The sequence below is a fragment of the Nuphar pumila genome, chromosome 17 (genome assembly GCF_984573655.1).
Source record: "Nuphar pumila chromosome 17, dmNupPumi1.hap1.1, whole genome shotgun sequence".
NCBI classification, from domain to species: Eukaryota; Viridiplantae; Streptophyta; class Magnoliopsida; order Nymphaeales; family Nymphaeaceae; genus Nuphar; species Nuphar pumila.
The window spans coordinates 72,790,430-72,817,736 of record NC_143265.1 but is presented as its reverse complement, the minus strand read 5'-3'; the positions used below and the strand labels follow the sequence as shown (position 1 = coordinate 72,817,736).

General features: G+C 36.0%; 1 protein-coding gene across 1 annotated transcript in view; it reads left to right on the top strand.

Moving 5' to 3' along the window:
* Positions 1 to 14,541: 14,541 nt before the first annotated feature.
* The window catches only part of LOC149812202 (presequence protease 2, chloroplastic/mitochondrial-like), a 31,255-nt gene continuing 18,489 nt past the window's right edge, over positions 14,542 to 27,307 (top strand). Inside the window, exons 1-12 of the mRNA XM_089992737.1 lie at positions 14,542 to 14,889; positions 15,241 to 15,421; positions 16,157 to 16,331; positions 16,597 to 16,729; positions 18,280 to 18,350; positions 19,337 to 19,420; positions 19,636 to 19,726; positions 20,617 to 21,137; positions 21,225 to 21,389; positions 21,507 to 21,725; positions 21,985 to 22,112; positions 22,231 to 22,420. Coding sequence (XP_089848863.1) covers positions 14,634 to 14,889; positions 15,241 to 15,421; positions 16,157 to 16,331; positions 16,597 to 16,729; positions 18,280 to 18,350; positions 19,337 to 19,420; positions 19,636 to 19,726; positions 20,617 to 21,137; positions 21,225 to 21,389; positions 21,507 to 21,725; positions 21,985 to 22,112; positions 22,231 to 22,420 — 2,214 coding nt within the window. The 5' untranslated portion in view covers positions 14,542 to 14,633. The remainder of the gene's footprint in view (positions 14,890 to 15,240; positions 15,422 to 16,156; positions 16,332 to 16,596; positions 16,730 to 18,279; positions 18,351 to 19,336; positions 19,421 to 19,635; positions 19,727 to 20,616; positions 21,138 to 21,224; positions 21,390 to 21,506; positions 21,726 to 21,984; positions 22,113 to 22,230; positions 22,421 to 27,307) is intronic.

The following is a 27,307-nucleotide window of genomic DNA, read 5'->3' as shown; positions in this document are numbered from 1 at the left end:
TCTTTCTTTCTTGTATCTGTCGAGAAAGAGCAATAAAGTTTTTTTCTTTGAGCGGTTGTGTTGTATCTCTCGGATTTGAGAGGTTTTTTCATGTAAATCTATGTGTTCTTGTTGTGTTTTGTTTCCTTCGGTTGTTTCTTGCTTGCGATTTTCATAACATCGAGTTCATATGAGAAAAAGCAATGTTAGAATCCCCCTCTTGAAGCCACTTGATCCTAGATATTTGCCTCCAAAAGAGTTCATCTTCTAGAGCTTGACAAAGTCAACTTTGAGGTTATGCTCCAATGCAAAAGCCAAATCACGTCCAACATCACCTTTTTATTGAACAATTTCAAGTTGGTTGTGAAGGACTGCAATGCACCCAGGTAACCTCCTCATCACATTTTGTTCCATAGTTTGAGATTAAATTGAAGAAGTTGTAACATAGGGCATCCTCAAAAAGTACACAATAGCCTCTAAAAGATAAAGGAAGGGAAGAAATGCCCTCTGTAATCATCATAGAATCAATGATAAACACAATTTCAGGCCTAGGAATCTGAATGAGATGGGTCAAGTTAAGTTTGTTCGCTCCACACGCTAGACCCCTCGTGTTCCAACAAAGAATCTTCATATCTGAGGAATGGGAGAGTTAGATCACAAGAGCACCAATTGCTCTTCCACACACTGATCACCATTCTTTTTAATCTCTATTGTACTAATCAATCCTTCCTTTCCCAAGGTAGAACCCACCAAAGATCCCAATGTCACAGGAAACTTCCTTTTGGTTCTCACATGCGCCTCCCTCAGAGTTAAGTGACTCTAACTTTCACCTTTTATGGTGGAAGGAGCAAAATCCATCTCCCTCCCATCTAACTGAGACAAAGCACTCTCATCCTTAAGGGTATGTTTGATGGCTTGTTCAGGGTTGGACGAAATGAACAAAAGAGACGAAACTGAACATTGGTTATGTTGGTTCCGTAACAACTGTCCCAAGTCCAACGTTTGTATGGACTGTACTCAGATGCTATGTTTCAAATCTCAGTTGTTTGATAATGATGTACTCAGATGTTATGTTACAAATTGCAACAAAAATTGCAAAAATTTACAGGCTCATGATCTAGCAATGTTTTGGCAGGAATGGGCACAAGTTTAGATGCAAAAGAGTAAACTTTTACCTTCAATTGATGAATATTTATGATACAGAAAACATATATAAAAAAAACTAACACAAAAATAAGTTCATAGAAACCACAAATCCCTGTATAAGTTCATAAAAATCACAAAAATAATATATTTATCAATGCAAGTCATCGAAAACTAACACAGAGTATTTGGCATATGCCTCTATCATAAATCATGTTATCAAACAACCAATAGAAGACAAAGTGCCACTTCTGTGGTTGCTGATAAACTCTGATTCTGAATGCCTCATAAAAAATCATGACCAAGAAATGAATAACAAACAATTTAGATGGGATAATTCCAAAAGCTTTCTAGATGGCGTAAACTCATGGTGCATCCCTTCCCTCGACAGAGTCGCCTTGCTTTGACACAAGAAAAAGGCATAATACCCCTTGCCTATTCTTATATTCAAAGGGTTGACGCTCATGAGAATGAAAGCTTGACCACCTGTTTATCCTCAAGGCCCCCGTCTCACTACGCCAAATCCCTTAAGGCTAAGGGAAGGTTTGGTTTGACTGACCAATTCTTCAAAGAAGCTCTCTGAGTCACATCGAGTTAGTGACTAAGTGGTCCATTAGGATGTCTTGATTTGATGGGTTGATTGTGGCTTGTGTGAGTTGCCAAATGTAAGAATACGACTTTAGGAAAGGCTGATGAGTCGAGCCATGGTCACTGATCTCGCTTATAGGAAATGTTCATAACTTATGATGTTTTTTATTTTTTTTAAATAAGTTTTTCAAAAAAAAGGTTGATATATAGATATTGTAGCCAGCATCGTCAAAGGTAAAACCATGTCACAAATTTTTTTCTTTTTAACACCATTAAGCGGTAGTCAAGAACTACTAAAAGCTCATTTTTTAAATTTTTTTGATGTATGGTGCGCAGTTGTGCGGCAGACCCTTGTTCGACGAACCCATTCGATGATATGGGATTTTGCATATATATATATATATATATATATATATATATATATATATATATATATATATATATATATATATATATATATATATAGTGAGGGGTAGATGCCTAACGATATAGGTGCTTAATTGAATGGACGCTCAATGCGTGTTTAGGTTTAAAAAAACTTTTAGTGATGCTTTTGAAGCACTGCTAAAAGTCTGTGCAGAAAATACACTTATCAGTGCTTCAAAACTGTTGCTAAAAAGTGATTTACACATGTTAAAGATCTTTAGTGGCACTTCAAAGTGTCGTTAAAGGTCTGGCAAAAAGTCTTTAGCAGCACTTCAAAAATGTTGCTGATGGCTATTTTTTAAACGTGAACGTGTGTTTAGCATCCCTTCGATTGGTCACCTATGTCGTTAGGCATCCCTTCGATTGGGCGTGCACACACACACACACACACACACACACATATATATATATATATATATATATATATATATATATATATATATATATATATATATATATATATATATATATATATATATATATATATATATAGAGAGAGAGAGAGAGAGAGAGAGAGAAGGAAGGGAGTAGCTGCCTATGCCTGTATGTGCCGAAAGAAGATCAACATTACCACTCATGAAGATCAACAAAATGTTGAACCCATGAACAGAACAATATAGAGAACAAAACAAAAAATAACTAAAGAAAAAGAAACTATGGACAGATAACAACCGACAACAAAGCCAAGCTCAACCAGGTTCCGTTGGATTAGAAGAAACCACCGATGAGTGAACGTTGTTAAGAGGGAATGAGAGGTCTCTACAACACACTAGTGCCACTCATCGCAATTGATGGGCAACATGCAAGCGATAAAAAAGGCTTTAGCCTAGTTCTTTAGTGGTGGATGTCACCGCTGCCAAAGGTCCTTTTAGCTTAAAAAATGCACGATGTTCATTGCATGCATGCATTGGTTATTGTATGCACCTAAGGGAGTATGCAACTACACCTCTCTCTCTCTCTCTCTCTCTCTCTCTCTCTCTCTCTCTCTCTCTATATATATATATATATATATATATATATATATATATATATATATATATATATATATATATAATCTAATATAAAAAGCTTCACATAAGTGTTTTTATATTGTTCGTTCTCTTAGAAAAAAGGTGTTTTTATCTTGTTAATATCATCTTATATTTTTTAAACCACTGTATCTTCAAAATAGGCAGCATTTTGAAATTCTCACATCATTTTTTATATTTATATGAAGAAACCAACCCCAGGATTAGAGACCTAGCTGCGCTGGCTATGCCTGCCATACTTAAGATAATTGTCCTAACAATGTAAAACTCTGTGGGCTTACCACTAGCTCCCAAGTAGTTGCCACATTTCTTTGAAAATATCTTAATAAGTCATAATATTTCAATGATAATATTCATGACTATGATGCCATTGTAAGTTTCTGGATAGTGGTGTGCGTGGGCAGAGAACCATAGAGGAGAGAGGCTAAAAGGATGGAAGATTTTCCGCAAAAGGCCTACCTCAAGGGACATATCGCACTTGAGAAAAGCAAGCAGTTAAATTAAAAATTCAAGAAAAACATGAGTGCAAATCAAAATGTACAACAATAGTGGTTCAACCTACTACTGCACAGTTGCTTTGGGTTCATTCCATCAAAACTCAACCTAAACAGTTCAAAAATCACATATAATCTATTATACTTATCGCATTATCCACTTAGGAGTCGACTCTTCTTAGCAAATGAGTTGACTCTGAGCTAAACATAACATAAACAATGCCCAGAAGTCGACCCTCTAGATAAACTATACTTAAAAAGCGTGTTTGAGTTAGCTAACCTAGTTCTATGAGTTGACTCTCTCACTAAAAGAGTCAACTCACAGCTCGATGAGTCGACTCTCAATGGTACAAGAGTCAACTCTTTCTCTCTCTACAACATTGTACAAAGCACAAGTTGGAAGAATCAACCCATGATTTGCTGGAGTCGACCCTCAAGTTAACAGAATATGCTGTTTTCACATGAGTCGACCTTGAGTTTGAGCTTTGGTATGGATGAAAATGTACACATATAGTTTAATGGGTTCAAATATGATTAGTTCAGGTTTTGGCTCAGGTCTTGATATGACTGATATATTTTAAACCTAATTACCTGTTAATAAAAAGTATGTAAATTGATTGAATTAGTTATTCTTTAAGAAGATTCTATGCTAATTAAATAAGAAGTTTTTTAATTATTCTAAATAATGCCAACGTCTAACTATAAAAAGAATATCAAGATACCAACCAATCAATAAACAGACATCAATGACATATGGTATTCAAATGTATAGGGTCCGTTCATGTACAAAAGGGGTTAGGGTACAAATAGGATTCGGTTTCTGTCTTTAAAGAATAGAACAGGTTCGGGTCAGTTCTATTTTGCATTATTGGGAATCATTTTGGTCGGATAAAAAAGCAGGTTGAGTCTTCATTTACAATATCCAAGATTCGACTTATTTTCATTATGGGTATATATTTTGGACTCGATTTGAACTCGATTTGAACTCATGGCTCCACTAATTAATGTCAGGCCGGGTCTGGTATATTTGACCCAGTTATACCCTTACTTGTAGCCAAGCTAAGAGAACCATGCTTGAGTTGTTCAAACATCCCCTTTTTTTTAGTCAAAGTTGAGCTGGAGCTATCATGTTTACAAAACAAATAAGAAAAAAACATTGTTATAAAGCTTGAAGTAATATAATTTTCCCTCTAGGCGTATTGAGCCGAGCTTCTCTCCTTTAGGAAAAAATACATCGTCTCAAAGTTCTTGAAAGCAATAAGATTTGAACTATATAGGCTATTGTTAAAAGCCAACGGCTTCAATTATTTATTCTATACAGTATTATATCATATGAAATATCTAAAATATATTTATAACTACTTCATGTTTGGCTTGTTGAGCCCATTTTTACAAGTTTGAATAACCTCTTTACAAGCCGAGTATGAGCAGAATATTAGTCTCAGTTTCTCAGCCTACTCATTTGTGTTTGATTAGAAAGCATAGAGAAATGTTGAAGGGCCTTTCGATTTAGATTTTAAGGCAATATGTTCAAAGTGGGAGGCTGGATGCTCGAACTCAGATAAGACTTGCTCCATTAGGATTCAAACCCAAGGTTCTTGGGTTAGGATAGTGAGACCTGACCAACTGGTTCAGTTAATTAATCTTGGGGGTGCTCTTATGTTTGATTGGAAAAAAAGAAGTCATACCAAACATAAGGCGTTCAAGTTTGGTTTATTCTTGTGGCGAGCCGAGCCGAGCCGAACCGAACTCGAGCTGACCCATTTATCAAAAACAAAATGCATTTAATAGAATTTGTACTCTAAAGAAACTAACCCAAGCTTAAACTAGCTCAACTACAAAACAAAAAAGCTGTAAGCAATAAAACAATTGCAAGCCAAAGACTTGCACCGTTTACATTATATAACATAAAACATATATAAGCCGTATCTATTATTATTAATGAGCTTATAATGTTCAGCTTGCTGAGCTAGTTTCGCGAGTTTGAGAGGGCGCTTTCTAAGCTAAAACAAAGGGGTGGACATCAGGCCGGATGCCTGACGAGCAGTCGAGTACCTGGCCTGTATCGGGTCAGGCTTGGTTTACATTTTGCAGCCTAGGTCCGAATCAAGTCGGGCCGGGCTCATATGCAAAATTGGCAGGGCCAGCCAAGCCTGACTCATACACAAAAAGGACAAGGCCTGATAGGCCTGGCCCTGGCCCAACCTGAACCCGAATATAATTGAATTGGGCTGGAGCTTGGGCCTGTCGGACCCTGAGCCACCCCTAGCTAAACATAACCAAAATTATGAGTGACCCATCTCTTTTCTCAGTTCTAGGAGTGATGACAAAGGGCTAAGTGGCAAAGATACGTGGACGCAAAAAACAAGAGACAGCTCTCTCACACGAAAATACAAAATAAGATACCAAGGTGGTATCCCATGTGGTAAGAGGGGTCCTCTGCCAATCTGAAGGCCCAGGTTCGAAGCCCTCTGCCACATGGTCTTAAGAGATATCTGGTAGTGGTCTCTGCCTAACCCAGGCTTGCCTTTAAAAAATATATATATATATATATATATATATATATATATATATATATAATAAGGCATGAGAATACAAAATTTTTTAATTTTTAATCACTAAAAATGATTTTTTAATATTTTATTACTTAAAATATATTTTTATTGAAATATTACCTTAAAATATTATAAAATACTAAAATATTATTCATACATGTTAGTGGTGTGTTGGATTTTAACTCTATCGAAAAATTAAAAAGATCGATATACATATTCACGCTAAATCGTTGAAAACTAAAACACAAACATAATCTTAATACGAAAGCATACATGAATTCATTGGTGCTCCGATAAATCGTTGACGAGTATGATCTTTCAGAACCTGTATATGTGGTCATTTTTTTATAAGAACTATTTTCTCTTATTGATGATAATGGGGAGCCTCAAAGAGAAGGTCGCTATATAAGGTTTGGGGACCATAACTTAATTTAAATTCAATTGAGAGTCTATCTCCAATTCAGCCCATCAAAGAGTTGGAAGCAGACAGAACATGTCTCTTCACATAATAATTAGACCATATCATATGAGATATTATATGGCCCAACCTAATCAGATCATATAAACTAAGCCTGAACCACAGACAACCTATAACGTGTGATTGCATATATATGTAGGCCCACATAATTTTTTTCAACAATCTCTCACTTAGGCCATATATGTAACCTTATAATCACACATTATAACCTTATGAGCTCAAAAACAATGTTTTATCAATTGATATCTTTACCAATCTGGTTCATTGATCATGTCAACATAGAACCAAAGTGCTTTTCATTACAAATAATGTAAGTATACTCATCAATGATCACATATATCGACATAATCAAATGACATGGATCAAGTATGGATGTGAAACATGAAAATTACATGCAATGTGAACAAACATGCCTATTTTCAACTGGTCTTTCATTAAACTTTAGTGAAATCACAACAAAATGAGTACATAATTAAATTAAAATATTAACTTTATTCTGAAAAACTTTATTATATTATAGAACATCCAAATATAAACTTCTATTAAATCAGCATATCATAAAATGATAAAATACTCATTCGAGCAGTATGCTCGTGAAAGACTTTGGGTAGCAAACTTTTAGTAAGCGAATCTGTAATCATGAAGTTTGTGCCAATATGTTCTATCGATATCTGACCATTCTACACTCTTTTTTTAACAACAAGGAACTTAATGTTAATATGTTTTGACTTCGAGGAACTCCTATTGTTATTGAAATATAGCATTGTTGGATTATTTTCACAAAATAACTTTAGCAGTCTTTTAACATTATCTAAAATCTCCAGCCCTATGACAAAATTATGTAGCCATATTATATGATTGAATTTCTCATAACAAGCTACAAATTTTGGTACCATAGTGAAAGAAGCAATGAGTGTCTGATTGACACTCTTTCAGAAAATAGCTCCTCCGGCCAACAGAAAAATATAACCTAATGTGGATTTGCGACTATCTTGGCATCCTTCAAAATCAAAATCAGAATACCCAATGATCACTAACTGATTTGACTTCTTGTATGTAAGCGTGTGACATTTTGTTTTCTGTAAATACCACATAATCCGTTGGCTGCTTTTCAATCATCAATACTTGGGTTACTAAGATATCTATCTAACATCCCAATAATGTACGCTAAATCTGGATGTGTGCATATCTGAGCATACATAAGACTCCCTACAACAGATGCATAAGAAATTTGCTTCATATCCTTAATTTCAGACTGGTGTTTGGGGCATTAAGCGAGACTAAACTTATCTCCCTTAGCAACAGAAGTATCACCTAGTTTGCAATCCTTCATGCCAAATTTATTCAAATTCTTTCGATATAGCTCTTTTTTGATAATCCAAGAATAGTTCGAGAATGGTCTCAATGTATTTGGATCCCTAATATAAAAAAAGGCATCTCCAAGATCTTTTATTTCAAATTTCTTTGTCAGAAATCTCTTAGTTTCTTGCATTATGCCTATATTATTACTGGTAAGCAATATGTCATCGACATATAAAACAAGAAAATATATTTACTCCCACTGAACTTATGTTATATGCATTCATCAACCACATTCATTTCAAAACCAAATGAGAGGATAATTTGATAAAATTTATGATATCACTAACGAAAAGCCTGATTAAGTTCATAAATAAATTTTTTTATTTTGCAAACAACTTTTTTGGCATCGCCTAAGACAAAATATTCTGATTGAATCATATATATTGTCCCATCAATGTCACCATTAAAGAATACAGTCCTAATATCCATCTGATGCAATTCTAAATCATAATGAGTCACAAGTGCCATCATAATCCTAAATGTCTTTCGTAAAAATTAGAGAAAAAGTTTATGTGTAGTCAATGTCTTTCCTTTGAGTAAATCCCTTTGCAACAAAATGTGCCTTATATCTTTCCACATTACTCTTTGAATCCTTTTTTGTTTTAAATATCCATTTGCAACCAATGAGTTTTACATCTTCAGGTAATGAGACAAGATCCCACATGTCATTGTCCATCATGGATTTAATCTCCTCATGCATTGCTTCAATCCACTTTTAAGAATTAAAACTTTGTGTGACTTGATGAAAATTGATTGGATCATCTTTTCTTAAGTCGGTATCACTCTCATGTTTTTGTAAAAAAATAATATAATCATCTGAAATTGCCCTTCTTCTCTCTCTAATGGATTTTCTTAATGACATAAATTCTTGAGATTCTTGAGGTTGTACTTTAGGAGTAAAAACATAATTTTGGATAAGGAGATCTAAAACATTGCTTTGATCCGGAATTGCGGGGACGATATCAAGAATGAAAATCTAATCATTGTCAACTATAACTGTAGAAAGGAAAATGAACTCTTCTTCAAAAGTAATGTTTTTTACTTTATCACTCCCCCCAAACTCATCACCCTCAAACAAACAAACATTTCTTGTATCGAAAAAGGACTTATTCACAAGATCATAAGACTTATAGCTCCTAGATCTTTTAGAATATCCAATAAAATACCAGCTAACCGTTCTGGAATCTAGTTTCTTTTTGCATGGCCTGTAGGGCCTAGCCTCAGCTGAATATCCTCAAATATGAAAATATTTTATATTAGGCTTTTTGTCTGTCCACAATTCATATGGGGCCTCTGTTACTGCTTTAGAGGATACCCTGTTCAAAACATAAGTTGTAATCTTTAATGCCCCTTCCTAGAGAAACTCAAGTAAAGTAGAATGAGAAATCATACCCCTTACCATATCCTTAAGGGTCCTGTTTTGTCTCTCAGCAACACTATTCATGCTAGAAGTGCCTAGCATGGTATACTGAGGGACGATCTCACATTCTTTTAAAAATTTAGCAAAGGTCTATGGATGTTGTCCACCTGATCCATCATATCTACCATAATATTCACCATCATAGTCAGATCTAACAGCCTTAATTCTTCTACCAAATTGGTTTTCAACTTCAACCTTAAAATATTTGAATACATATAGGGATTAAGACTTTTCATGAATTAAATATGCATACTCATAACGAAAATAGTCATCTATGAATATAATAAAATAATGTTGGCAATTCTAAGAAGTCGTAGTGAAGAGCCCACAAATATATGTATAAATTAGTTCTAATACGTCTGTTCTCCTTTCGGTACCTAATTTTCTTATGTTTGTCCATTTCCCTTTTATGCATTCAACACAAACCTGAAGGTCAGTGAAATCAAAAGAATCAAGAATCTTACACGACACAAGTCTTTTAATTCTTTGTTTAGAAATATGACCTAAGCGCTTATACCATAATAGAGCAAAATTCTCATTTATTAATTTTTATTTTGTACCACAAAAACTAGAATGCAAGGTTTCATTATATGAGACAACAATATTAAGTAAATAAAAGTTATCAACCAAAGATAAAGAATCAGTCTCAGACAATTTAAATTAAATATTTTTAAATAAACAAGAACAATCATAATTGTCTAAAGTGGAAATAGAAACCAAATTCTGCCTAAAAGATGACATAATAAGTGTTTTTTTCAAATCTAAATAATTCTTAGTCTTTAAAAGTAATCTAAATGTCTCTATTGCCTTAACTTGAACTGATTTGTCATCGTCCACATAGATGAAACTTTCAACATCAATTGATGGTTGATAACTTAAGCAACCCTGCATACACACACTTATGTGAGTGGTAGCACCAGAATTCATCCACCAAGTGTGTTTGGACACAGAAGTCAAATTAACCTTAGAACAAACCAAAGTAAGAAGTGTACCTTTCTTATCACGCCAGACATGATACTTGGTACAGTCCTTCTACATGTGACATTCTTCTTTGCAAAAGAAACAACTAGACTTTGGGTTTTGACATCTTTTCTATTTCTTCTGCAATTGAGGGTCACCTGCAACTTTTTTAGTTCTTTAATTTTTCTTAACTTATCCTTAGAGGTTACTGTCAAATGAACACTCTCAATCTTCTATTGCTTCATTCTATCCTCTTCTTGCATAATATAAAATGAGCTTATTAAGAGTCCATTGTTCATTCTGGCAGTTATAACTGACTTTAAACTGACAGTATTGTATAAGAAGGGATATCAAAACCAAGTGCACGAGTAAGTCCTCAGACAACTCTAACTTTAGTGTTTTTAGTTTCGAAGCATGATGGGACATTTCCATAATGTACTCCGTAATGTTCTATTTTCTTTTATAGTTCATTGAGACAAGACTTGAAAGAAGAGTAATTGTCTCAACCTTTTCATTTTTTGCAAAACACTTTTTGATTTCTTCAAAAAAACCTTTGTTATTAACCTCTTCGAACATAACGCTCCTGAAAGATTAAAAAATTACACATTTCATGATCATGAGACTCATGCGATTAGATCGATCTCACCGCTCAGAGTTCTTTTTATCCTCATCGAAACTCCTATCTGTAAGAGCAAGTGGTTGATCTTCTTGTAGTGTAAGATCCAAATTCATACATCAAAAAATCATGATGATATTCTCTTTCAATTTTTTAAATTGAAACTGCTCAAAACAAAGATAAAATTAATATTGGCAGATATCATAGAAGCAGAGGTATTAACTGAATCAAGAACAAAAAATAAACTCACAATTAACATATATTTTCATATGCATTATTATAAAAAATAACATATTTAAACAATGGTAAACCCTATCACAAGATACTCAGCACAACATTGACATTTAGTCTTTGGACACAAATGTCAACGTGTATGTGATACTCTAAAAATGGTAATCAAACATGGACAATTAGTCCTACCAAACAATGAGCCTTTCTTTAGATCGACTCGTTATTCACATAGAAAATTGTACAATTGTCTTATATTTATTACTGAATATATATATATATATATATATATATATATATATATATATATATATATATATATATATATTTGGGTTCGGCCAAATAGTAATCTTCCTTTGGGCCGATCATTATTCGCATGAACCATAAACATATAAACATCATAATAATCCAAAATGAGCTAATCTACACAATATAGGTTACTTTTGCAACATATTGATTCAATCAATTCAATTTAAAATATTAGACCCATAATCAAAAGAATACCAAGGTTCAAATATATTGATCTATGCACATGAACATAAAGAAAACATTATTATAATATACATGGGCCAAAAACTAATAAAAAATCACCCTCCAAAGTGACCTCACAATGCACGCCAAATAGCCTAATAATAAAATCCTCAAATTAAATTTTTTTATTACAAGGCTTGTGCACGGGTCCGGCCAATCGGATCTGGTCGAACCCACCCGCGGGTCCCAGAATTAGTTTGACCCAGATCAGGTCAAACCCAACAACAATAGGTGGCCAGGTGCTAGTCCATGATATTTGGGTCAAGTCTAACCAGGCCCAACCCACACTAAAGCATGGTGACTGAATTGGTCACTGGCCTCACCAGACTCGTTTCAGCTCCCTCAACTGAATGAGGCTAAACCGGGTCAGTAGGCCAGTGAGCCCTAAATGATACTCAGGCTTACTCTGCCCCAGACTGTGGGTCGAACCTGTTCTGAGTACAAAGGCACGTAGCAGGTAGAAAGCAAGACCGGACTGTCCTAAACAGAAAAGGTCAAATCGGTTCAACCGACAGAACTAGCCGCACGTCAAAATATCCCAGATAAGACGAATTGACTCAAGGTCGAATCGGTCATACACACAGTCGGGTTGCCGAATCATCCCAAAACTAATGGTCGAACCAGCGTGGAGACAATAAAGTAGTTGACTCCTGAATCAACCCTCGGTCACCGAGTCGACACTGACCCCTGAAGGTCGAACCGAACAATAAATCCCGCCAGTGGATGGCTGAGCAGAATGTCGATCCTCGCTAACCAAAAATCGAACTAGACCTTTGCAAGCGCCAATCCTCAAAGGATGACGGTGATAGCCGAAAAATGACTCTGAACCCCAGTGAGCAAAATCTTTCTGGCGATGGTTGAGTTTGATCCCTAATGCCGACGAAGATTAGTAACAAGTTGGAGTGGCCGTCAAACCCACCTGCGCTTGGACTAGAAGACAACTTGCCTCGGTCGTCTGGCGATCTGAGAAGGTGATTGCTCGACCGAAAAACTTAGAAGGCAATCCCTTGCCAGTGATCAGAAGTGGGGGAACCCCCTGCTGTCTGAAGATCTGAAGAGGGGAAAGCCCCTGCCGTACGTCGGCTGGTCGGACGAAGGTAAATCGGGAAAGGGCCGAACGACCCTTTTGTTCGATCACCAGAAACAAAGAAGGGCCTGACGACCCTTCCCGTCTGCCCAATCACAGGAAAAAAGAAAAAAGGGCCCGACGACCCTTATCGGTCCGGTGGTTTGAATAAGAGAAAGGCCCAACGACCCTTTCGATCTGTGCAATCCGGTATTCCTAAAGGAAAATGGCCGAACGACCCTTTCCACCCAACCAGGTGCCACAAAAACGCCCAACCACCGATTGCACTGGATCGACATCACCAATAAAAAAAATTATGCAATAAAATCATATTTTCAACGATTCAACGAGAACATGTGTTTTAATATCAATTGTTAGAATTTTAAATCTACCAAAAAACTAAAAGGATTGATATACATGTTTGAGCTAAATTGTTAAAAACTAAAATACAAACAGAATCTTAATGCGAAAGTGTACCTGAATCTATTGGTGCTCTGATAGATCATTGACGAGTATGATTTTACAGAACCTGTATATATGACCCTTTTCTTTTTCTTTAAACCTTATGAGAGAGACTGCTTTTTTTTGTTGATGATAATGAGAGTCTTAAGGAAAGGCCACTATATAAGGTTTGGAGACCATAACCTAATTTGAATCCAACTAAGAGTTTGTCTTCAATTTAACCCATCATAGAGTTGGAGGCTGACAAAACATGTCTATTCACATAATAAGACCATACCATATAAAATATCATATGACCCAACCTAATCAAATCATGTAAACTAGGCCTGAACTACAAACAACCTATAACGTATGAGTTCATACATATGTAGTCCCACACGATTTTTTCAACATGGTGATCTACTAAATCACTTTGAAAAAATGATTTGACATCCTCATGTTCATTAGAGTTGTCAATAATGATGTCATCATTAACTTGAATGGACGATGAGGATCTCATATTACTTTCTTAAAGTGATTTGACCTTTGACAAATCACCAGATTGGTAGGAGTGGGCCATCGCTCAGCCCGGTTCTTAACGGGCTGGGGTTTGAAGAGAAGCCCATGATCCAGTTCATTGGACCAATGGGCTAATGTAAAGCTGATCGGTTCAGCCTGGCCCAAACCCATAAATGCTTGACTATCCATTAATGAGAGAATAACAAGTTTTTATGCAATCAATTCCTAATTAATCTAACTAATTAGGTAAATAATAATAATTAACAAATAGCAAGTTTTCATGCGAAGTTACTATATAATAGTTAAATTTTAAATTTTTTATATTATTAAAAAAATTAAGAAATAACTTAAACCCATTGAACCGGCCCAATAACCCACAGGCTAGATCGAACTCGATAGCTCGCAGTTAAGCCGGTACCTAATGGGCCTGGTCCTAAAATAATGGCCCAAATCCGGCCCATGACCGGCCTGATAGGCTTGCTGCAGGGGCCGTTGTCCACCCCTAGCTCTCGGTGTTCGTGACCACCAAAATGGCGTGTCCTGTGACATAGCTAGCGTTTTTTTACTGGATTCTATTTTATTTTGCAATTTTTTTTGTGAAAAGAAGAGACTAGATTTCTAACTTGCAAGGCAAGACTTTGTGTACGGAGGGAGCTCAATGTCCACAAAATAAGCCTTCAAAATCAACGACTCAAAATGGAGATCCTTGGAAAACCAATAGCTCCTTGAGCTTTTTAAGGTTTGAGATGGAGGGGGTCCAAATTCTTGTTTCAAGCGCTGGGGAGAGAGGCAGGCCAATATGGAGAGGGTGATGCTACTGCGCTCCTTTTCCTGCACTACAGCTTGCCGGAGGGTCTTCTCCTCCCGGCCAAAGCGCTGTTCCAGGAGTTTCTCTTCGCTAAACAAACACCTCTACAGGAGGACCAACAAGAGCTTTGCTCTCAGAATCAGAAGCTCCCCACGTTTTATTCCGACCCCTCCTTTTCTGCTCATGAGGAACTTCTCACTCACTCCTCATGCCGTTGCCACCCCTTCTGCTAAGCCTCCACCTCAAGGTACCATTTTGGGAGCTCTTCTTCTCCCAACAGAAAAATGAAAATATGGGTCTTTTCTTCTAATGGGTGTTCAGTTCTTCCAGTAAATGATGTTTGGTTTATTATTTTTTTTGCTGGGGGCTTCTTCTCTCAATTAAGGAAAAAGTGGGTCTTTTTCTCATATAGGTGTTCGATTTACTAAAATTATGATGTTGTGTGTCTTCCTTTTCTCTGAGAACTTCTTCTGTCAATGAAAGAAAAAGTGGGTTTTTTCTCGAATGGTTATTCTATTCGTTCGGTATACGATGTTGGGTTTCATCTTTCTATTTCCTTTTTTTTTTTTTCTTTTTTAATTTTCTGGGTTTTTGTTAGAGAGAGGTTGTGCCAGTGAGGTTGCTGAGAAGCTGGGATTCGAGAAGGTTTCAGAACAATGGATTCCGGAGTGCAAGGCAAATGCAGTTCTTTATAAGCACAAGAAAACCGGTGCGCAAGTTATGTCTGTATCCAATGACGACGAGAACAAGGTCTTCGGCGTCGTCTTCCGGACTCCTCCGTGAGTATTTCCCTCAATTCATTATTTTTTAGCTCTTTTTTTTTGTTTCCTTTAAATCGGATGCGTCTTTCGCACAAATGAATGGTTAGAAGTTCAGCTGAAAAAGAGAACAGTTTAATTCTTATTCGCTAGTATACATTGGCTTTCATTCTCGAAAAGAGATTCAGACTGTTTTTCTAGTGAGCATAGTAACCTTCCTTGCAGGGCGGGCCCAGGGCTTGTAACTTGAGATTTTTTTGGGACCTTTGATGTTATCCTTGCTGATTCTTTTAATAGGTGGAGTTACGAAGTTTACATAAACCTAGCGAGTGCCTACAGACCTTTGATAGCCCACTTGTCCAGAAAGGCGGTATGAATTAGATACTTTGTTTTGTTCTCTAATCCAATGTCCGAGTTTTAACTTTTTTCTGGATAAGTGAGGTTCATCCACATACTCCTTTGGCATATAAACCTCTTGTTGAGATTTATCTTATGCTATGGGAAAATGTCAAGTTCAAACTTTGCAAAAATCGGCCTAACTTCTGTGTTCAGCCAATGCTTTTGAAACTTCTTCTTGTGCAAAATGATACGTTTATACATGTGATCTAACGTTTTTTCAAATGAAGATCTATGCAATGCTTGAAATTTCTGTTAATTCACTACTACTGGGGCAAGTGAGTATGTTGTTCTTAGTAATTTCTATTGATTGTACTTGTAGAAATGTTCCTTAAAAGATCATGACTATTTGAATTGCAGAAAGGACTCAACTGGGATACCTCACATACTAGAGCACAGTGTATTGTGTGGATCCCGAAAGTATCCAGTGAAAGAACCTTTTGTAGAGCTCTTAAAAGGTAGTTTGCATACATTCCTCAATGCATTCACCTATCCAGACAGGACGTGCTATCCAGTTGCATCTACAAATAACAAGGTGATACAGCACAAATTCCTTATTATGCAGTGTTCAATCTTTGAATTGAATAGTGGATTTTCTGATGGGGGTTCGTCGGCTTAGGACCTAGGCCAGATATTCTTTCCTGACTAAGAGTTCCGATTCTGATTAACAAAGTCCTCCATTCACTTGGCTAGTTGATCAGAATCCTAATATGAACTTTGCAACATTGACTCAGTCATCAAATTAATCTTTTAAACTTATGTTTGACATGAATAAACCATTGTTTCTTTTTCCTTTATAGGACTTCTATAATTTGATCGATGTATATCTGGATGCTGTCTTCTTTCCTAAATGTGTCGAGGATTTTCAAACATTCCAACAAGAGGGCTGGCATTATGAGCTCAATGATCCTGCAGAAGAAATATCCTTTAAAGGTAGTGTGGTTGTGTCATCCCCTTCCTGGCAGTATTAAAGTCCTTCTCACATCATTAATCTGGTGGACTTCTCTTGACCCAGGTTTCCACTTGTGAGATGAAGATCTGTTCCCCTTCATGCTTTACTATTACTAGGTTAAATGTGATGTTAAACATGAATTATCTGTAATCTGAGAACCAGATGTGGACTTCAAAGTTCTTAATAACCATATGTGTTTCTAACTGTTACAATTTTTTGTATCACTTTGTATAAAAGTAACACATGAAAGGGCATTTCCACAACCATGATTGAGCTGTTGTTTACATTGACAATCAAATATTTTAGCAGCATGTCTGCCTTAAGTTTCAACATCTAAAAAAAAATGATTTTTTTTTTTGTTTTGAAGAACTCTAGTACATATCATATTGAAACCTCTAAAACTGTTAGAAAGTTTGGTGATAGAGATTATCATCAACCCAAACAAGAAGTACTCTTCACCCATTAACAATGAGACGTTTTGTATTCTTGTCTTCAATAATGCTGTATTTAACTCCAGCAAGTCTGTAAAATCTACTAATAAGCAATAGTTAAGTAGGAATACAATCAACTATTCATCAAGAGCCACTGATAGTCTACAAATTTCTCTTGTTCTTTACAATTTTAAGGCTAATATTTTTCTATTTTAATACATTCTTTGGTATCAACAAAGGAGAACTATTTTACAGAAGTGTACATGTGTGCACGCTCACACATACAAACACACTCACTATCACAGTGACATGCCAAAATGGCTGCCTGTCACTGAAGGATGACACACTCTAACACAAGTTCAGAGACATTTTGCCGCCCGACACGCTTGGGACACAATCAAAGTTGCGTTGGATTCTTTGACTGTCTCAAGCCATTTTGGCCCTTTTTTTTTTTTGAAAAAGTTTGAACTTTTTTGTTTTGGATATGATTCAAAGTTACTTTTTTCTTCTGTTTCACATTTATTATTTGGCAACTCCCAATGATAACTATCCTTTCTTTATTTTTTTACTTTTTATTATGGTTAGAGAATCCCAATACTAAGCTGACCTCTCTCTCTCTTTCTCTCTTTTGTACCATACCTACCCTCAACTTTCAAAATATCACCAGAATACCTTCACTTACATGAACTTTTAAGTATAATGTATTAAAAAATTTACATAGTACACACACACAGATATATATACACACACACGTTTCGCTGTATCTTAATTTTTAAAAAGTTGACGAATTTCTGTTGCATACGTGAGTCACGTAGCGTATGTACCCATATCATTGTGACACACACACACACACACACACACACATATATATATATATACATATATATATATATATATAAATATATATATAAGTCCTTGGCCATGTCCATGTTTGTGTGATAGATGCTCATGCACACTTACACACACATGCGTACCCACCATTGTGGCTTAGGTAGCCATGCAATGACATACATGTGAGATTAATTAATGTGACATAATGAAACTTTACAAAAGGAATTGATGGTCATATTACACTAAGATTTCTGTCCTCTTTTTTACAGGTGTAGTTTTTAATGAAATGAAAGGTGTATATTCTCAACCTGATAACATTTTGGCTCGAATATCTCAACAGGCAAGCATCTCTCTTTCTCTCTCTGATACAAATGTGAACACAAACAAACAGACATACACATAAACATGTATATACACAGGAACAACAAGGATGCTGGATATGCACTATAGTGGTTTTTGGTCTCACTGGAAGATTCACTAGCAGATTTTTGCAATTGGGCAATTTAAACTTCTGGTTGTAATCCTATTGCCTGTATATTGTGAGGTTCATTAAACTTTGTTCGACATTTGGTTTAGGGCATATAAGTCTTTTGCACGTGCAATGACAACAGATCATCTTATGTGAAACAGAGACTAGTTACAAGTTCAGAACTTGGATTGCTAAGGGAGTTGAAGAGGCTTCTTTAACATCTGTCTGTGCTTAGCCTCATAAGAAGATTGGTTATTGCATTGTGCCATTTGTGGCATGAATGGTGCTGAAGATTGGATATTTTGCTCTTGTTTGGCTTCTAGGCCATCATATGTGATGGTTTTTCTATAACTTACATTACATAGGGATTTCCTTTTGCCTTTCTACCCATAACAGATGCATTATGTTAGATGTGGTGATGAAATTTGTGTAAAAAACATGTGGGTAGTTTCTTCACATGTGCACACCATATACCGACTAGACTCACATTTTACCAATGACCAATTGACATGATCTAGCACCATATAGATTTGGTTGATCTAATAATGAATCAAAGTGGAGTAATAATTAATATGTTCAAGCTTGGAATTTATGTCCAACTGTGTTTTATCACTTTAATATGTAAATAACTAATAAATTTTTTTTGGCTGGCATTTGGTCCCTTATTTTCTTTGTTTCTGTGGTCAGATTTAGGGCAAAGATTCTTTTTACTGATTTTATTTTTTTGAAAAACAATGCCTTTTCAAAATATCTCAGGAGAAAGGTATACTTTTTGAATGTGAAAAAAAAATGTAGGCACTATTTCCACCACAGATATATATGATTGAGCCACCACAGATGATATCACTTCAATGCAGGCCCTATTTCCAGACAATACATATGGTGTGGACAGTGGAGGAGATCCACGGGTTATTCCGAAACTTACTTTTGAAGAATTCAAGGTTTGATATTTTCTACTGATACCTGTCATATTTATTTACATAGTAACCAAATCTGTAAACATATTGAGAATTCCCATTGTTGATGCGCTCTTTTCCCTTAAAATATACTGTTGTTTGAAAGCTATGTAAAAGCTCTTACATGTTTCTATCCCAGTAATATAGATTTTTCTTACAGTAATTGGTTTGCCTTAGTGTATGGTTTGTGATTGTTTCAGGAATTCCATCGTAAATATTACCATCCTAGCAATGCAAAGATATGGTTCTATGGGGATGATGACCCCGGAGAGCGTCTCCGCATCCTGACTGGTAGGTGCTTATACCCCATGCCCTTCTTTACTTGCTTCATCTCATAATGTAACCAGTAGACTTCAATTCATGCATTGTTTTTTACATGTTAGATGCAATATCAGATTTTATTCATGACAAACTTAAGGCCATGAAAATATCACGTACAATAAGTGGCAGTAATTGGTTTGTCTTATTTATTGTTTTTTCTGTACGAGGATAGTTTTTCATAACTTGGTTAGTTGAACTTTTAATTTTCTATTCTTGTCTAAAGCATCCTTATAATATTATCCAAAACTTGGTAAAATGAAATAATCAGTCTGTTCCTATAATTTAGTCACTGTTGAGAATCAGCTCATACTGCATTACAAGGCAGCAGGTTAATCAGAAAATTGGAAGGATGAAGTATGATTAATTATGAAGTGAATTATTATATATTTGAAATTGTCAAGAATTAACTGGCTTTGGATTATAGAACAGAATACTTAAACTCTTGATGTTCTACATGGTGGTCTGGGAGTGTATTCTTCACTATAGCTTGCATTCAGCAACACAGGCCCATATTGCTGGGGACTTACTTAAAAGCAACAAGAAAATGACTACCCACTAGAAAATCAGGTTGGAAAATGGTTGCCAAAATTTTGTGGTGACATCTCCAAAGTTTTAGGCTCGGGGCTATTCTTTGCCCAAAATTAACTTCTTCCAATCATAATTCTTGAATAATTTTAATATTTTTTTATGAAATATGATGACAATGCACTGAAGATATTTTGTGACTTTTGATTTCTTCCAAGTTGCGATGCTGTGATGAACTATTTGACATTTTCATGCACATAGTAGGATACCATTTGGGCAATTTCTCTGGGAAGCAAATATATTACCTTTTGATACATTTTATCTGTTGGAAACAGGGTACTTGGATCTGTTTGATGCGAGTTCTGCCGCAGATGAATCAAAGGTTGAACCCCAAAAGCTGTTTTCAGATCCTGTCAAGGTTGTTGAGAAATATCCTGCTGGTGATACTGGTGATCTGAAAAAGAAACACATGGTTTGCCTGAATTGGCTTCTATCTGATGAACCGTTTGATTTGGAAACTGAATTAGCATTTGGCTTCTTGGATCATCTTATGCTGGGAACTCCTGCCTCTCCTATGAGAAGAATTCTCCTTGAAAGTGGCCTTGGAGATGCGATTGTTGGGGGTGGAATTGATGATGAACTCCTTCAACCCCAATTTAGTATTGGTCTGAAAGGAGTTTCTGAAGATGATGTCCAAAAGGTGGAAGAATTGATAATGAACACCCTAAATAAATTAGCAGATGAAGGTTTTGACTCCGAAGCTGTAGAAGCATCCATGAACACAATTGAGTTTTCTCTCCGGGAGAACAATACTGGTTCATTTCCTAGAGGCCTGTCCTTGATGCTTCGTTCCATGGTTTGTATAGATTTTTATAGCTAAACTTGAATATATTCAACTCTCACTGGGAATTCAGGCCATTTTCCTTGTGTCCTATACCCTCAGGGAAAATGGATATATGATATGGACCCATTTGAGCCTTTGAAATATGAGAAGCCCGTACAAGCTTTAAAAGCAAGGATTTCTGAGGAAGGATCAAAGGCTGTTTTCTCACCGCTACTAAAAAAGTATATTTTGGAAAATCTTCATCTTGTGACAATTGAGATGCAGGTAATCCTCTAAATTGTTTCATGAATCAAGGATGCTGCCCCTCAATGACCATTTGATGTAGTTTTATTGACTATCAACTACTCACTGTTGGTTATCTTTTCCTTGATTTACATAAAGCCTGACCCAGAAAAAGCTTCAAAAGATGAAGCTGAAGAGAGGAAAATTCTGGAGAAAGTTAAAGCAAGTATGACAGAAGAAGATCTCGCAGAGCTGGCACGTGCAACTCAGGAGCTTCGCATAAAGCAGGAAACTCCTGACCCACCAGAAGCCCTCAAAAGTGTACCAAGCCTTTCATTGCAAGATATTCCCAAAAAACCTATACATGTGCCCACAGAGGTAACACTTATGATTTATGTCATTAATCTTTTTGGTGCTTTTTTTTGGCAATGCAACCTATAATTTTGAAAGTTTAATCTACCCAATTATCACACTTTACATTTCTGTTCATTTTTGTTTTACTCTCACTGCTTTTTTTGTTTGGATGAGTTTTCTGAGAGTGTTGATCGTCTTTGCTTTCATATGTGTTGAAACCATCATTTGTCGTAAACATTTGGTTTATGAGTTTTGGGCCTTTTGGCTCTATGAGATGTTGCAGATTGGTGAGATTGATGGTGTAAAGATCTTGCAACATGACCTTTTCACAAATGATGTACTCTATGCAGAGGTAGTGTTTGATATGAGTTCGTTGAAGCCAGAGCTTGTTTCCCTTGTGCCACTGTTTTGGTGAGAGAGCCTTTCTTTTATTTGTTAATTGTAGTGTGTGTTACTAGATTCTTTTATGTCTTTTCCCTTTTTGTTTAAAAGAGAAATTAGAGATATTTCTAATACACATCTTTGGCAGTCAATCATTGCTTGAGATGGGCACCAAAGACATGGATTTTGTTCAACTTAATCAATTAATTGGACGAAAGACTGGAGGAATATCAGTTTATCCCTTCACATCATCAATAAGAGGGAAAGATGCACCATGTAGCCATATCATTGTTCGAGGTAAAGCCATGGCAGGACGAGTTGAAGACCTATTCAGTCTGGTACTAATTGCTTCCATCAATCAAAGTTACATTAATATGTTACTATATCTTCTTTCTGTCAAAGCTAGGTTATTTTATGTTCCTGTTTCTTTTCATTATCAAAGGATTCTCATTTTTTATCTATGGATGGAAAAGTTGAAGTGGTGTTCAACCTAGTATTACTTCTGTACTATGTTAATGGATACTTCACTTAGGCGGAAGTGTCGGTGTCGGACACTTCCCGACACCAACACCGACACTCCTGGACACAACATCAACACAACGTTTTAAAACTTAGGAGTTCCCAGAATTTTGTACACGCATGCCAAGTGCCCAACACCATAAAGGTATCTCAACACACCATGTCTAGCGAGTGTCATACCTGTGTCTAATGTTGGGCATCATAGACATAGGTGTCAAGCTTTGTGTACACTACCTTGTTAAACAAGGAAGTGTCGAGTATTTTAGAGTTATAACATACTTGGGAAGTATTAGAGCTCACACATGGGGGCATATGCTTATTCAAGAAGAAGAAAGAAGAAAAGAGGAACTTGAAGTTTCATATATCATGACTAACTAGGGGTTACAACATTAAAAGAGGGGTTGTCCCCCATAAGGCATACTAAAAGACAAAAACTACCAAAGTAGTGTAAAAGTATCTCCAAGCAAGATACTAAGATCAAGACCTTAATATTCTTGATAATAAACCCGGCACACAAGCACAATAAGAACACTTTAGAACACTTGTGCACAAAAGCACAACTCACAAAAACTCACAAATGCACAAAGGCATAAAAATATTGGAATCACTTTATTGAGCACTTGGGCTTTGACTCAAAGCCATAGAAAAATACAAAGGGGAGAGCCCCTATTTATAACAACCAAAAAGGGGCCTTGGAGGGGCTCCACTCATAGACGTTGGAGCCCCTCCAACGGTCACAAATGTGACCGTTGGAGGGGCCCAACGTCTATTTGAGTGGGCCCCCAAGGTACCTTTTGGTACTTAAAAGAGAAGAAATAAAAAAATAAAAAGAAAGAAAAATAAAATTAATTTACAATCACATTCATAAAAGTGAATGTGCGTAAAACAGTGGAAAAGACTAAACTACCCCTACGGCTAGACAAATAGAAATATATTATATATATAATAATAAATAGATACATATACATATATATTAATATATGTATATGTATTACCTTATATATATAAAAAATATATATTACATTACATGATTAATTACATAATTTAACAAGTAGTGTATAAACTAATTTACAGATATACCCCTATACTAGAATGTATGTACACAATACTTAATAAAGGGGTATTACACAAAATGATAGTATGACATTTCCTTAACACTCCCCCCTCAAGCTTTAGGTGATGAGAACACAATCAACCCAAGCTTGAAAAGAAATGATTGAAAAGCCTTGAAAGACAAATTTTTCGTAAAACAATCAACAATCTGACTTGAGTCCCAATATGTGCCAAAGATATGATTCCATCTTAATATGCTTGACGAGTAAAGTGACAATCTATCTCCATATGCTTAGTCCTCTTATAAATTTTTGGATTTTTAACTATATGAGTAGCACTTTGATTGTCACGATGCAAAGTAGTTGCAGCTGCTATGTTCACTCCCATATCTTGCAACAACTACTTCAACCAAATAACTTATGCAGTCACCCGAGCCATAGCATGATGTTCTGCTTCAGTAGTGGATAGAGCAATCCTTTGTTGTTTCTTGCTTTTCCATGATATCAAAGATTCACCTAGGAATATACAGAATCCAAAGTTGGAATGTCTATCCCAAGAAGCTTCCCTAAAATCTGCATCATAGTATGCCTTCAACTCCAATGATGAGGTAGCAAAAAAGAACAGGGCATAATTCATAGTGCCCCTAATATATTTGATAATCCTCAGGACGCTGCTAAGTGGGATGACCTAGGTGTACTCATGAACTGACTTACTATGTCAACTGTAAAGGTAATGTGTCAAATAAATCAAACTCCCAACCAGCTGCCTATAAACCGTAGGATCACTAAGTAGTTCACCATCAATGTGCTTTAATTTACGATTGGCTTCCGTAGGAGTGTCTACTTATTTTCTATCATCAACCAGTCTTGCTTTACTAATCAAATCTGTTGCATATTTGTGCTGAGTCAACAAATATCCTCGTTTGGAGTATGCAACTTCTAGGCCTAGGAAATATTTCAATTTTCTCGTCTTTAATCTCAAATTTTTGGGCCAGTTATGTCTTTACTTTGGCAATCATTGTTGTGTCATCTCCAACAATGATCATATCATCCACATAAAGCAAAAGAAGACACTGACTCCTATGTCACATGGGTGCTGGTGCGGGGGTGCAGCAAAAAAAAAAAAAAAAAAATATATATATATATATATATATATATATATATATATATATATATATATATATATATATATATATATATATATATATGAAGAGTCTAACATGCAATCAAGTTTTCAACTAACTTGATACTTCAAACATTCATAAGCATATGCTAGCACAAAGTAGCATTCAAGTATTCACACCACACACTACCACACACGTGAGCAAAGTGCTTATGACATAAGGGAGTAAAAACCCTTTTCATAAGATACATTTTACAATGGGCTGAAAGCCCTTATTTATAGAGGTAAGCTAAAGATCCAAAGAGAGATAGCCGTTGGCTACAGTCCCAACGTCTCTAATTTAAATAGCAGACTGTGCAGCTGCACAATCTGTCCTTACCTAATTTAAACAGCAGATTGTGCTGCACAGTCTGAAATAGCAGAATGTGCAGCTGCACACTCTGTCATTACCTAATTTAAATAGCAGACTGTTTGTACAAACTGTGCGGCTGCACAGTCTGTCATTACCTGACAGAAAACATAAAGTAAAAGAAACAAAAAATAAAGAAAAAGATTACAAATATATACATATGTACTATTTTCTAATAATAAAGTCCAAAAGTTGGACATAAATGACCCTGGGTGCGGTCAACACACCCAAGGTTAGGTTGACCGCACCGGGTGCCGCACCTGCACGTACACCCGCATCGCGTCGCATCGACGCGGGTGCGGCACCCAGTTGGTCGAGCCCCTTTGTCTAAATCACATGCTCACCACTGGTAAACTAAATTTTTTAAACCAAGCCCTTGGGGCCTGTTTCACCCCATACAAAATCCTATTCAATCTGCGCACTCTACCCTCCTCATCAATAACCACTTGAGGTAACTCAATATACACCTCTTCCTCAAGTCCCCATTCAAAAAGGCATTTTTAACATTTATCTGCCACAAGTCCCATCTTCCGACTGTAACCACTACCATAAGAGTTCTAATGGTAGTCATGTGAGCCACTGGTGCAAAGGTCTCAACAAAATCTATTTGATACAACTGACCGTAACCTTTTGCTACAAGATGGGCCTTATATCTTTCGATCGATTCATTTTCCTTTGTCTTGATTTTATACACCCACTTGCACAAAACTACATTTTTCTCGTCTGGTAGTTTAACTAGCTCTCACACATTCAGCCTTTCCAAAGCCTTCAATTCCTCTATTATTGCCTTTTGTCACTCTAGATCTAATGCAGCCTCAACATAGGATTTTGGCTCATAATAAGATTGAATCATGGTTAAGAAAACTTGATGGGTGGCAGAAAAAGAATCATAGGAAACAAATCTAGGAGGAATAAAGGGTCTAGAACTTCTACACACCTGAGGAATAAGAAAAGACGAAGGTGTTGACTCATTATGATCTGTTTGACGGACATTGGGTCTTGGTTCTAGCAAAGACTTCCTCTTGATCATACTGATCAAAGAATGATCATGTAAGAACCTCCAATGGTTTCCTGCTATATGTAACCCATTCCTTGTCTTTACCTTTATCTGAAGTCTCTGGAAAAGGTACCAACAAGGACAAAGTAGACTCCATGTTCTCCCTTAGGTCATTCTAATTGTAAAATGACACATCTTGATGTCCATACTTTCCTGCTCCAGGGTTAAATCATTTATAATTTTTCTCTTCTTCCAGGTATCCTATAAAGCAACTTTAAAGCCTTAGGGGACAATTTATCTCTGAACTATAGAGGAACCAAAACAAAACATGTACTTCCAAATACTATTAGTATGTCATAATCTTGTTATTTTCCAAACAATCTTTTATAGGGAGAGACTTTCCCAACCACCTTGGAGGGCATTTGATTTATCAAGTGCACAACTGTTCTCATTGCTTATGCCGAAAATTACTTAGGCATTCCACTGTTGAATAACAATGCTCTAGTGGTTTCTAATGTGTCTATTCTTCCTTTATGCTACCTCATTTTGGTCTGGAGTGTAAGGACAAAACCTCTGATGCACAATCCCTTTTTCAAATATGAATTCATTCCGCACATTATGTATTCTCCCTCTAAGTCAAAACACAGGGTTTTTATTTTAGTTGCAAACTGGGTCTTAACATGCACAAAATCTTTTAAGAATATCAAACAATTCACTTTGATTTCTCATAAAATGTATCCATGTATACCTGGTATGATCATCAATAAATGTTACAAAATACATAGACCTTCCTACCCTCTTTTGGACACTATAGGGGAAGGGCCCCATACATTAGAATGAACTATCTCAAAGGGACGCACATACTCAATTTCCTTATAAGTGAATGAGGGCATGACTTTTAGACAACCTATAACTCTCACAACCAAGGTTGTAAGTATTGTATCATAACCCGTATCGCTCGGCCCCAAAATAAGATACGTATCATATCATATCGTAAAAAATTTAAAATTTTTTAAAAAATCATAAAAAAATAAGAAAAATATAAAAAATTATCACACTAAACAATGATGAAATGCACAAAATGCAACCATAAAATCACATATGAAGCATTTATGTCTTTATGAG